We start from the raw sequence: 13837 nt of genomic DNA, 5'->3' as shown, positions 1-13837 counted from the left end.
ATATATCCATGAGTACGGGAGGGTGTTGAATTGCATGGAAGACTGCATGAACCTGCTTGTAGATCCACCAAGGTGGGGGGAGGAGTCTCTTCATAAATCATCTGTTGTGGTGAGCAAAAATGTATTTCCTGACTGGCTTCTGACGTGCCAGATGTACTTTTCAAATGCTATATGGTGCATTGAGTTAAACTTAAAGCTTTGCCAGTTTTATAGAGATGGCAGTGGAACCACTCTTTCTTTTTTTTTAAATAAAACTTCCTCTGCTTTGGTCCTTAGCCAGTCCTGGGTGGCATATTATGTTGCCAGTTCAACAATGCTGTAATGAAGATGAACCATTATTGATCTCAACCATCAAAGTCTTTCTCAGCAAATTCCGTATTTTCCTAATACATTTTTAGTAGAGTACCAACTCATTTTAGGTTGAACTGTTATTGTGTCTGACTCGTACCTTTCAACTGTACAGATTTTGGCTGACTATCCAGATTTTTGCCTCATATCTCGAGTCCATTTTTTATAAAATGTTGGTTTCCTGGCAAATTATTAAAGATTGAAGTTAAAAAATAATGACAGCATACCTTTCAACATCTTGGAGCAAGAAATCTGGACAAAGCCATAAATAAAAGTGGGACAAAGGCCCAAAAATGGGGACAATTTTTTTTAATATTGCTCTTACAAACTTAGAAAGTTGATTGAATAACAGGTTTTGTATTAGCGTGGATTTTCTGAAGGGTATGAAGTCTGAAACTCAAATGTCTGTTATTATTTTCTAATGTCAGTCTTTAATGATTTGCGACTAATTTGCCAGAAAAACACAACTTTATGAAGAATGGACCAAAAATATGAGGCAAAAATCTGTACATTCTGCAAAAATGTGTACAGTTGAGCAGGATGAATGACAGACATTTGAGTTTCAGAATTAAAAATTGTCCCTATTTTTGGACCTTTGTCAAATTTTTATTTATGACTTTGTCCAGATTTCTTACTGTAAGAGGTTGAGAAGTATGGTGTCTGTCACAAATTGGACAGATTCTAGTAATTTTCTTTTTGATGTCTGCATTCTGTTCAAGGTTTCAATGGAATTTCTTTTTCTTCTTTTCTGACAGGATATAGCAGATCCATTTTTTGCTTACTGCAAGCAGCATGCAGATCGATTTGACAGAAAGTGGAAACGGAAGAACTATCTTGCCTTACAGTCTTATTGTAAAATGTCCCTACAAGAGAGAGAGAAGCAGCTTGCAAGAGAAGCTCAGGTACTGGGGGTAAATGTGTAGCTTGCTTAATTATTGCTTTATATAACGTTGCATCACAGAAGTAACTTCATGCAGACCATCATAGCTGACTTGTACTCAAAGAATGTGTGCTCACTCTTTGTAGACTCTGTAATGGTAGTCGACTTACTTTTTGTTGTGTAATACACAGTTTTTATTATTCATTTCTCATATTTCTGTTGATTTCTTCCACTATTTATGTATCCTTTATCCAATATTTAATTGCCAGCAGCAGCACAAAGTGGCTTGGGGTTCCATATTATTCACAGGTCACAAACATTTCCTTACAGTCTCTGGATGCCTTTTCCATTGGCTTCTAGTACTTCCACTTCCAGTACCACAAGAATTGGTGTTTATGGGGATTTTTAGTCACCAGGATGTGGACGAACTGAGAATGAAAACCATGTAATATGTCCTTTGAAGCAGAACCAAGTAGTACATTTTTGTGTTGCTTGCATTACTTTGTTAGAAGTTTCATTTTGTAGAAGTATCACTCCGTAGTTAACGTTACAAGTCTCTTGAGTAGGCAGAGGTTAGAAGAAAATCATGCCTTATCTATGGTAGTGTAAGATCACTTTACAGTTATCCTTCAGATCTTCTTTCCCAAATGATCCGTGAAATGATTGAGCTTCTCTCCTGAATGATTCATGATTGAGACAGAAGTTCAAGACTGGCCTCTTGCAAGAAAGATTTAACTTGAGCTTTGAAAACATGCTACGGCAGACCACTTTTAAGAGACAGTAAACGCATCATTAAATGCAGCTACAGCATGACTCATGGCTGTGTTAGGGCAGCTATAATAAGCTTTGTTATCAGGCACTATGAAATAAAGATCCAGCCCTCCACCCTTGCTTGAGCACGTCAAAGGATAGCTATTAAATGCAGCCACCAGCCTTTCCAAATCCTTAATTAGTGCTCCTCCCCTTCCTACTCTACCTTACATTTGTGTCAGCAGAGAAAGAGAGAGAGAGAGAGAGTGATCCTGTTGTTTTTCACTTGGATTACTGCTGAAGTGGAATTCCTGGTATAGGAGAATTAGCTGTAGCCAGATGTCTGTTGACTGACCCAAGTCCCAGAGCTCTTTGGATGTAATGTGAGGAAATGATTGCATCGCAGATATCAGGTAGTCAGCCCATACCAGCTTGATTTCTTTTTTGTCAGTGGCATATGCAGATCTTGCTGAGAAAGGTCAGATGTCACTTAGTCTATTTCCAGATCCAGGGCTCTGAATTTCCAGAATCGGTGAAAAGTTGTCATTTTGTTGCAGATTTCTTGTTGCTCTACTGTTCAGCCTAGTGCCCGTTTTTACTTTGCTGGTGAAATTTCTAGTAAAAATGTGTTTGTATGGGTTTCTATCACGAAATCAAACAGGCTGAAGAGCGAACGGCTTTAACATCGGAAATGCCGTTCATCGATGTGTTTTTTGTGAGATCGCGGTACAGTGAAGATAGAAAAATTTGCCTTTTCCTCCCTGTAGTGTGATCTCGGAGTTGGTATATATAATTAGCGAGGGGTGTGTGGGGCGTGCAGCCTCCCAAAAGAGCGACTTCGAGGTATGGCATTTTTGATGATTAAGCTGTTCGCTGTCCTGGCTTTTCGATCTCTTAATATAGACCCATTTGTGCTGCATACACAGTTGTTGTTTGTCTTTCTGCTTTTTCCCGGTAAGGGGTCACCACAGCGGAACTCCAGTCCACTAATGATTGGCAGTAGATTTTTACGAAACGCTGAGGTGCCAGCTCAACGCCCAACCTTCAACGAAGGCAGGCCCATTTACGCATGCATGTCTTTCGAATGCTACCCAACCGCAGGGAGGACATGCAGACTCCACACAGAAGGCACTCCCAAGCCACACCGAGAATCAAATGGGAGAACCTCTTGCTGTGAGGTAACAACGCTACCGCCGTACCACCATGGCTGCACACACAGTGCAGATCTGAAAAACATGTGTAGCTGGTGATGTCGGGTCCCACATAAAGATTCACATTTTAATAGCTTTCTTTGCCCAGAAGTGTCTTAACTATTAGCTGATGGACAAATTTGTTCAGGTTTTTCATCAGGAAAAACAAGATAAATGAGGTGACTGCAGTTTGGCTATGGCTGATGCAGAAAAAAATGTAAGCAGTAATGTAGGCAAACGGTCTTCTGTATATTCAGGGGACTATATTAAAAGAAAGTTTACAAAAAAAAAAGAAACACTGCGACATGTTTGAGGGAGTGGGGATACTTAGAAAAAATGTTAAAAGAATAGAATGCCACTGTTTTTAAATTTGATACGTCCCAGGGGTCATAGCTAGTGAGGTGGTTCTCCAGCTCCGGATGTTGGCATCTAATGCTCTTTCCAAACTCAGTCTTACCCCCTTGAAGGCAGGTATGTAATCAGTTCTGAAAACCTTTTCTTTGGCAAAGTACCAGGTGGTCAGTAATTTTGGTTACATTCACAAAGAATGTAGTACGTCAGCTCTGTGCTCGCAGCGCAGTCTTATAATGCTGCCTACATTTAAGGCCTCCTGAGTCTACCCTGCATAAATCCGTAGAATGCAGTAAGTTAACAAAAAAAAAAACTTTTGAGGTGGAGCTATGTATGTCTCATTGGTCACTCTTTTCATAGCTCTGTGCATTCAAGCACTATGACATCCCAAATGAAGCTGGTTATTCAGTACTTTAAACAAACTGTTGGATGTGCATTGGGAGTTGGCCATGTAGAGTCATTCACTGCCTTCCACCTCCAAACATGCTGTGCATGTAAGAGGGTACATCTCATTCCAAGAGTTCAACTTCTCAACAGAGGAAGAGGGGGACACAGCTTACACCACGCAGTTGTTCTTCACTATTACACTGTGATTTAGATGATTAAGATTCTGTACTTACTTGATCTTCCCTTAAGAATGTCTCTTTTGGAGAAACTCTCAACTTAATGAGTGAACATTTTAGGTGAGAAATGTACCAAATGTTGGATGCCGAACGAAACAGGTAGTTGAACCTTTTTGGTTTAGAGGAGCCTAAGCCCATAGTAGTGCCCACTTTTTTGAGGCATTTGGGGTGCTTTTTTTGGTAGCATCATAGCGTCTGAACTGCCAGTGCACATCTGTCAGGAAGCCTGTCAGGTTCTTGAGGGTCCAATAAGTGTCAGTACCTGTTTGAAAACCCTTTGCACACCCTATGTGGTTTCTCTGAATGCAGTTAAAGGCTCCAAAATGATTCAAAATCCTAATACTATTCATAATGACAGAGAAGGTAGAGTCCTGGACACATTTGGGATAAAAGGTATGTACATTAGCCAGATTGTTCTTCAGGACAATTATTTTCTAGATGGGTATGGTCAAATGCCTAGGTGAAATCCTCAGACAAAAGACTTAATTGGGGAAGTCAATGATAAGTTCCTGAAGTCACAGATCTCTAGGGTTTCCTAGTCTTCACAGAAGGTGAAGCATTCCACTATTTTTGTTTGTTTTGCTTTTCCCCAGAGCATGATGTGGACTGTTTCTAGTGTTGTCAGATTCACCCTGGCGACACTCCATAAGAGAAGGCAATCTCTCCAGGAGTTCACAGCAAAAAAGGGGCATGTGCCTCTTTCCAAGACATCATGGTGTCAGTGAAGGCCTCCAGAAACTTTGTTGGGAGACTGAGGATGTCCTGCTGTGGTGGACTCTGATCTCCCTTGAGATCTTTATCATTCTCACTGCCCCAGTGGCATTTGGGGTTGTCTACCAAGGTAACACAGTGCTGGCCAGCTTTCAAAAGCTTAAACCCCCCTCCCTGTGTCTTCCTGTTGTAGTTGATTGGCTGAGTTTGGGAAGCTTTCAGCTGTTACAGGAAATTAATATTCGGTCTTTTTCTGCCATCTTAAGAAGAAAGTCATCTGACTCTTAACAGGATCCGGTGTTGATTTTTCCAGTTTACTTTTCAGATAAGCCCCATTTGGAGGTCCTTCCTTTCATTTTGTTAGATTTTTTTATTGTATTTCTAGTTTTATGTTTACTAAAATATTTATTTTTGTTAACATTTAATTTCTGTCAGTGTTTATGGTAATTCCAGTAGGAATTTCTGCTTTGGGCAGTGTTTGTTTGGCTTCTGTATGTGATAAATACTTGTTTTTACTGTTTTTGTGGAAACTTTCAGTATTTCTGTCAGAAGTACAGTGTGTATGTATGCTGTTAGAACCAGGGACTGTCTCGTGCAGTCACACCCAAATTAATTGTACCTATCTCTGCTGTTTTTTTTTTCTGTGCTTTATTTTCATCTTTTGACAGCAAGATAGTGCAGAGCTTGAATTATTTTCAGCAGTTATACATTATTAACTATATATGTATGACTATGCTCTTTGTGTTTTTAACATCCAATCATTATTTCACCTCAAATTAAGTTATTTGAATATACTGTGGAGATTTTACTCTTTTTGACAAGAAAATATAGTTTAAATTGCTATTAAAGATGATTTTATTTCAGTTTAATGTGGTAAAAGTGTGTGGAGCTTAGTTTGTTTTCACTTTTTGTACTGGAAACACTTTATCTTCTGTCAGCTGTAAAAGAATTGTGAACACATTTCAAACTATTCCTGTCGCTATCCCACCTCTTTTACCAGCATTGGAAGATGCTTATAAAGTCGCCTGCAGGACACCAGTATCTATTCCAGCAGTCCCTAAAAAGGCTCAGAGAAAATATAGGTTCTTTTTGGATATGTCTGGTCTCTTTTCTCATTTGACTGCTGAGCAACCAGCAACCTGTTCAGATAAAAATTTCTTTGGTTCATCTAATCCAACACCCCCTTGATGGTTAGATCTTCAGGGCAAAATGATGTCTCTTTCTAGTAGTCTAGTCTTAAATTTTCAAGGCTATATATGGAAATATATTTTAGTGTGTGTGTATCGTTTGGATGATTTTACCCCATCCTTACTTGTTTCTTGTTTGATTCAGGTTTCGAAACATTTTTGGAAAGGTGTGCCTGAATGTGCAGATACTTTCTATAGAAATGCTGCTGCTTCTGTTGTATTAAGACTGTATTATTCTTTATGTAATCAGAACTTCTTTTTTGATTTAAAAGCTGGAAATTTTGAATGCATCTTTTAAGTTCTTAATTGGTTTTTGAGCTCCCTGTTACACAAATTCTCAAAAAGTTGGATGATAGAGACAACTTAATGCATGGGATATCTAGGATGTTTCATGTACCTCATCCCAAAGAAGCTGTCTTCCTCCTTCAAGGAGAAGAGCAAACTAAAATCACAGCCAAATAAAATTCAGGGATCCAACAGAAAATGGCAGCAGAATATTTTTTCAAAACCATGCAAGAGGGGTCCGTTCTGAAAAAGGATCAACCCCTGCCAGAGAGTGACTGTACCAAACCACAGTGCACCCCTGTATCCCCATCTGTCTTTCCTTCTATTCCTCCTTCTCCCAGGTTCTCCCTGTTTTATATATAAGGAAAGTTTATTTCAGCAGTGTAGGAAATATTAAGTAATACATCTGTCCATCCTGCATATGCCTTATTTATTTGTTGATGAAGAATACAAGTCCTTAGTTTTAGTGCTTCTGGAGCCATTTGCTTTATGGAGGTGTATGAGATCAAGGAGAATTGGGTCTTTAACAGCATGCAGATTGTCTCAGAGAAATGGGTTCTGTGAGTAATTTGGAGAGGATACACTTGGCAGTGGTTAGAAAATCCTCCCCCTTTCAGCAGAATTCCCCAACACTCACCAGACCAGACAGGGCTGTTTCCTCCATTGCTCCATCACATGGTAGAGGCAGACGATCGTAGGACCCCAGTGCCTGCAATACACAAAGGCAAAGAATTTTACTCCATAATCTTTTTGGTACCAAAAAAGGAGCACTCTCGGAGGCCAGTCTTAGATTTGTCCTAGTAAACACCTTTGTAAAACTTCTGAAATTCAAAATGCTCACCTTACAGTCTGTACTAATATTGCTTCCAAACCACTGTTTCATGGTGACTCTAGATCTCAAGGATGTTTATCATCATATTCTTTTTGCTTCCAATTTCAGAACATTTTTGAGATTTACTATATCTGGCTTACATTCAGTTTCTGCATCTCCGTTTGGGTCTTTCACTGCACCCTAGGTGTTTACAGAGTGCCTGACTCCTGTGGTTGCCTTTTGCAGTATGCTAGGTGTCCACATTGTTTTCCTTAGTTAGAGAAATTGCTGATTTGTGTAGATTCTGTTTCCACGTGCTTGGAGTCCATAGGACAAGGTCATATCTCTTCTTTTCCACCTAGACTTCAAATTGAACTTGCAAAAGTCCTTCCTTACACTCTCTCAGTGAATTGTTTCCCTGGACTATTGGATAGATGCAGTAAAAAGGATGGCCTTCCTGCTAGAAGACAAAATTCTAACTTTATAGGGCATATTTTTTTTGAATTTCTGTCTTCTAGATGTGGCCTCAGCGAGAGAGCTCCTCAAAATTCTAGGTCTCACTGCATCAGTGATCCTAATGATACCACTAGCCAGACTACACATAAGAAAAATTCAGTGTTAAGTGAAGAATTGTTGGCCCCAACACCTTCATCCCTTGGATTTCCAGATACCAGTACAGGGATTTGTGAAACAGGAACTGCAGCTGTGGAGGGATCAGCTGTTTCTGAATCCAGGACTTCCTTTCCCCTCTTCAGACCCCAATCCAGTCTGTTCAGATGAGTGCTTCAGATTTGGCATGGATAGCAGTGTCCACAGAAGTTAAAGTGCAAGGCTTGTGGGGTCCTCAAGACATGCCAAAGCACATAAATGTACAAGAGATTTTTGCAGCAATTCATGCTTTAAAAGTTCTTCATCACTTTGCTACTTAAGGACTCTGGTTCCTGTTCTAGTGGTTGTAGACAGCACTACTGTGATGTGGTACCTGAACAAGCAAGGGGGGTACAAGGCCATGATCTCTCTGCTTCTGGTTGGCAGTGATGGCCTTGGAGTTGGCTGTCCAGCATTCTACAACTCTTCAGGCCTTGTACATTCTGTCGGAGCAAAACACAGTGACAGTCAGATTAAGCAGACCCTGATGAGACCCTTACGAGTGGAACCTCCATATAGAGGTCTTCCAGGACTTGATATGCCTCATTTTAAAACAGACAACTGAAAAAATTATTTTCAAGACAGAAGCTGCATCATATCCCATGCTCGGGAATGTTCCTGTATGGATTTCCACCCTTTCCAGGGATCCCCAAGGTACTTCTAAAGATTCAGAAAAAATTACCAAATATCTTTGTGGTAACCCCTCTTGGCCAAGGCAAAGTTGCTTCTCCCTTTTAATGGAATTGGTTAAGGGCAATTACTGCAAACTTCTTCACGGACTGGATCTGATCATACAGCATCAGGGGGCGAATGCTACACCTTGATTTAGAGCAATTACAGCTGACATCCTGGATAATTCTATTTTGATACCATTAAGACACTTGTTCCATGTGGATGTGCAGCAGGTAGTTAAGGAGGCAAGAAAACCTGTAACTAGAGAATCTTACATTTAGAAGTGGAAGAGGCTTTCTAGTTGGTGCCTAGCTAATGACTTATGTCCTGAAATGGTTTCAGTCCTCTGGTTTTAAAATATTTTTGTGAGTTGCCTTAAGATGGTTTGTCATATTCAGTCCTCTGGTTTTAAAATATTTTTGTGAGTTGCCTTAAGATGGTTTGTCATATTCCTCTATCAAAGTACATCTGGTGGCCATCTCAGCTTGTCTGCGCATGGATATCTCTCGTCATTTTTTGTAGTCTAACAAGTTTATGAAAGGAGTGTTGCATATGAGACCCCCCCTCAAAAGAAAATTCTTCCTCTCTGGGATCACATATTTGTTCTTGAAAAACTGACTACTTGCCTCCTTTTGGAACTGTCTTTCCAATTACTTTATTGTCCATTACTTAGAAGACTGACTTTTTTTTTCCTTATTGCTCTGACATCTGCAGGGAGAGTCTCTGAGCTGCAAACTTTCATGGTGTGCAAACCCTATACGACTTTTCACAAGAACAGGCGTGTGTTACTCAATAACCCGTCATTCATGCCTAAATGTATTTCTGAATTTACCTTGAATCAAGCTATCAGTCTTCATCATCATCATGGTTGCAGTGTACTCTTGTCGATTACATGTCTTTTTGATGGAGCATATTACTATCAGTTTAAATTGAAAGTAGCATTTGTTGACTTCTGGAAATATCAAACGGTGAGCTTGTTTAGTCTGTGGTGTGTAAGTTGTGCTTGGATAGAGGTAAGTAGGCTTTGTTTTAAAGCCGACTCTTTTTGAAGTACTGAAAATTGTGGCAGTAGTAGTAGAAGGGTCTGTGCAAGTGGTTGTGAGTTAAAGTTAGAATCATGCCTAGGGAAAGGGGTATATTTAAAGTTTTTTGCATGTGTTTTTTATGGGTGGGTGTGTTTATGTATATGTAGTGTGTGTGTGTGTATGTGTGTCTGTGTATATATATATATATATATATATATATATATATATATATATATATATATACATGCGTCTGAGCATCTTCCATACTGAATACTGGAACTGTTAGGGGAAAGGGTTTGGGCAGTGGAAGAGGAGAGTTAGAACGTGTGTAAGGTGATACGGGGGTGGGGGTATAAAGCCCCCCTGTGCATCCATACTTATGTGTGCTAACCCTAACCATAACCTAGCCACTAGCCCTGACACTAACCCTGCAAGTTACCCTGTCGAAATCTCTTTCCCTAACAGTACCACTATTTAGAGAAATAATGTCTGGAAGGTTTTGATTTCTTCATGTTTTCATTTTTAGTGATCGCAGGCAGAGGTCATTTCATCTCTTTTTGTAGTCTGCTTATGTCTTTTGTTTTCACTGTACTTGTTTTTTTGATATGCAGAGATTGATGTAATGTGTAGCAATGTTTCCGCTGTTTGAATTAAAAAAATAGACGTGTGTGTGTGTGCATGCGTGTGTGTCTTTCTGTGTCTGTGTATTTGCATATGTATATGCATAAAAACACATGTTTAAGGAATTTTTCAGTTGCAATTTGTTTTCCTGAAAGTTATAAGGATTCACAGAAAGTGTTAGTAGAATCTTTGAGGAGAGGTTGTATGCATTGTAGGTTCATAGGTAAATACTAGACTAGCTGCTCTTGCAGGCCATTTTTAAGCCTAGCTAGTTTTCCTTTTGTGCTCGAAATAACCTATCCCATTTTAGCATAGCTTGGGCCTTACCCATCTCATGGTTGATAATTATATATTACCCCTAATGAGAATAACTGGGATCATACCACAGATAATTTCCATTGTCCCTGATATTTTGCTGAATATTCCCCCTAAAATCCTTTCTTTATCAAATTCACATGCTCATTTCTTTCTAAGTATGTCACCTTTAGGATTATTGTTTCCACTCTGCATTTCTTAATGTAATTCAGTACTCTTTCCTTTGTGTCTTTACCTGTTAGGCCATTAATGTTAATTATTTGTAGATGTGCATAGTTTTGTGTGTTTATTTTATTTTTTTGAGGGTCTTCATTAAAACAAAAAGTCTTGTAAAATGTAACATAGGTTCTAATGGAGATAAGAAATAACTGTTTAAAAGACCAATCCGCCAAACAATAGTGGGGTATGTGTAACACAAAAGCTGCCTTGCATAATAGGTGGGAATAACAACTTAACATAATGACTACACTATCTATATTATTATGGAACGTTAATGGTCTCACATGTATAGACAAAAAGGAATGAGTATTGAATTACTTTAAGAAATGCAATACTACTTAGTTGCAGACTACCAAGACCCCTGCGGAGGTTTGTATGGCTCCTGAAGCCTTGCAGACTGCCGATACATCCAAGGAACCATATTTTATCATTTCAGAAGGACCACATGGCATCCTGCAAATTCTAATTAGAGAAGAAATCCCAGGCTCTCTAATACAGGTCAGACATGGTTCCAAACCTCCATGTCTCATCCAGGCGGACGTCGCGCCTAAAAAGAAAAAACAGAAGACTAAGTATGAGGCCTCCCCCTCAATAAATAGAGGGAAGGATTGAATGAGCTTTTCACAAGGGCTATTCAAAGTGATTACGTCTTTGAAGCACCCCCTCCTCCTTTGGGTCTCCACTACTACAGGCTGCTACTCTTAAACCTACCCTTGTTTCCTCCTCCTCTAATGAGGAGCAGGATTATGACTCTGGTCATTATCTGGACTATACTTCACAGCTGCATTCTCCAAACAAATCTCAATTGGTGAAGATAACTCCCTGTTACTGGATTCCACTATAGAAAAGGCTTCTTTGGGGGGAACTGTTCAGAGCATAATGAAACACTTTGGCAATCCACACAGATTTCTGATGTTCAGAAGAGGTACTACACCTTCTTGGACATAGGTACTCCTGCCCCTTCTCCAGTCCCTCCTGTACTTGAGGCTTTCCAGGATGCCTTTTTGTCTCACTCTTTTGAGCCTGATTCTCAGCCACCAGCTCCTAAGAGAGGAGACAGGTTTTACCCGAAATACCTATATAAGAACCCCCGTGGCAGACCCTTCTGCAGTAAGGGAACTCTCTTCTCAGACAACCTCTCCAAGCTTCTGCCTAGTGCTAATGCCCTATCCACTGATAAAGATAGTAGGGCCATGGACAGATGGGGGAAGAAGGTTTACACCTCTGCTACCTTTGCCTTTAAGGTAGTTAATTACAAGACTCAAATGACAAAGTATTTGATTTTTGTTCTTAATTCCCTGAGCAAAGTTGTGTTGGATTCTGCTACAGCAGACTCTAAGCAACAGATGCAGAGCTTTACTTTCACAGGACACTAAGATTGTCAGATTCAGCATTAAGTGCAGTTACAGTGCTGTGGATGCTTCTTCTAGGGCAGCTGCCACAGGAACTGTAATCCCATAGATATGCGTTTGTTTGCAGTTAGCCTATGCCTGAGGATTTTAAGTCAAAGATTCTAGATTTGTCCTTAGACAATAACTTACCATTTGGCCCTCATGCAGTCATTCTTTTTAAAACACTCCAAGACCAAGATAAGACCATGAAAGACTACAGACAGATCCTACTCTCCTCAGTAATATATACCATATGAACTAGTGTATTAAGACTCGTGAAGAGAGGAGGGTGGAATTCCCTGTTCAGCAGAAGGAGCTTCAGCTGACTGGGTGCCCACAGCCTAGGACAAGTATATTAATCAACACACCCAAAACCAGACCCAAGGCTAAATCAAAGAGGGCTGTATCCAGTTTGCCTCAGCCTGAACCTTCTAGGTCTCAGTCCGTTAAGGCCTAGCCACAGAACCGTTTCAGGCTAGCTGAGAATCTCATACATATTGAGATCCAGACAGCTTAGCCTGAACAGGCTCCCTGCTACAGAATCTTCTCCTGGGAAAAGATTGAGGGACTTCCAACCCCCGCCTCCCCACCTCATGAATCCAGTGATACTTGTGATTCAGATGAAGGTGAAAATGAGTTGGCACATGTAGACCAGAATTCTTCTGGTTCATATGCTGGTTTAGAGTAATTTAAAAATCTTGCCTCAGATTCACCATCTGAGGATTTCACCTTTTGGGAGCTACCCCGATCCTACCCTCTTCCCACCTTCAAGGTTAGGAGGCAGGCTTTGTCTTTTCTGAAGGAAGTGATTGCAAATTACCCAAGACAGACAGGTCATTCAGATCTATGATTAGGTTGCAGACTTCGGTTTCCTTTCTTTTGAGACACCTAGGCATTCAAGCAATTCCTAGGGGGTCTTCTCAGAGGCAGAGTCACAGATCAACCCTGCTGGACCAGGGCTCCATAGAACCAGTTCCCAAGGAAGAAAAGGACACAGGGTACATGCTTTTCAATACTTTTTCTAGTACTGAGAAAAGAAGGAACTTTGAAAACAGTATTAGACATGTCTCACCTAAACAGTTTTCTCAGAGTTCCCAATTCGAAATGATAATGCTACAAAAACCTCTGCTCATGCTAATCCCCCAGGCTTACCTTAGATCTAAAGGAAGCCTGCCTCCATCTCTTCATAGCAATAATGCACAGAGGTTACCTCCACTTCAGAGCAGTTGGTAATTATTAGCAGTTCTGTGTTTTGCCCTTTGGTCTGTCTAATGTTCCCACAGTCTTTACAAAAGTGTCTGGCTCCAGAAATGACTTTCTGTAGTGCAAATAACATTCATATTTATCCTTATGTGGATGGTTGTCTTATTCAGGCACAATCAGAAAAAAAACTAGAAGCTGTTCTGCTGCTAACCAGGAGTTGCTTCTCAAACATGGGGTTCCCACTCAGTTTCAAAATGTCAAGCCTCACCTCCTCTCAGAGGATAGTTAGGAACACTCCTGGGCACAATCAGGCAGATGGTCTTTCCATCCATAAGACAGCCTTCTTAATCTGATACTTCTAATCTTTTCTACTTCGAGTATCTGTGACTGCCAGAGAGATGCCCCTTACCAAACTCAATTGAGGAAAATGTAATGGTACTTAGGGTGTCAGCACCAACACCCTTTTCTATGCTTGAAAAAAAAAACTCATTTGTGCATAGAAGCCTGTCTTCAAAACAAGGGAATCCCCACCAAAAATCATGACGTCAGTCCATAGTCATGTGTTGGTAGTTTATCTGGGGTTGGACAAAATGAAGGCAAGAGTTTG

General features: G+C 40.2%; 1 protein-coding gene across 1 annotated transcript in view; it reads left to right on the top strand.

The window, feature by feature from the left end:
- The window catches only part of PHF14 (PHD finger protein 14), a 1276961-nt gene that overhangs the window by 665276 nt on the left and 597848 nt on the right, over window positions 1–13837 (top strand). The window contains exon 5 of the mRNA XM_044066759.1: window positions 1104–1250. Within this exon, the coding sequence (XP_043922694.1) occupies window positions 1104–1250 (147 nt within the window). The remainder of the gene's footprint in view (window positions 1–1103; window positions 1251–13837) is intronic.

Source organism: Protopterus annectens, chromosome 3.part1 (genome assembly GCF_019279795.1).
Source record: "Protopterus annectens isolate FY-2018-M chromosome 3.part1, PAN1.0, whole genome shotgun sequence".
NCBI classification, from domain to species: Eukaryota; Metazoa; Chordata; order Ceratodontiformes; family Protopteridae; genus Protopterus; species Protopterus annectens.
The sequence above is the reverse complement of the archived record's forward strand: the minus strand, read 5'-3'. Positions and strand labels throughout refer to the sequence as shown.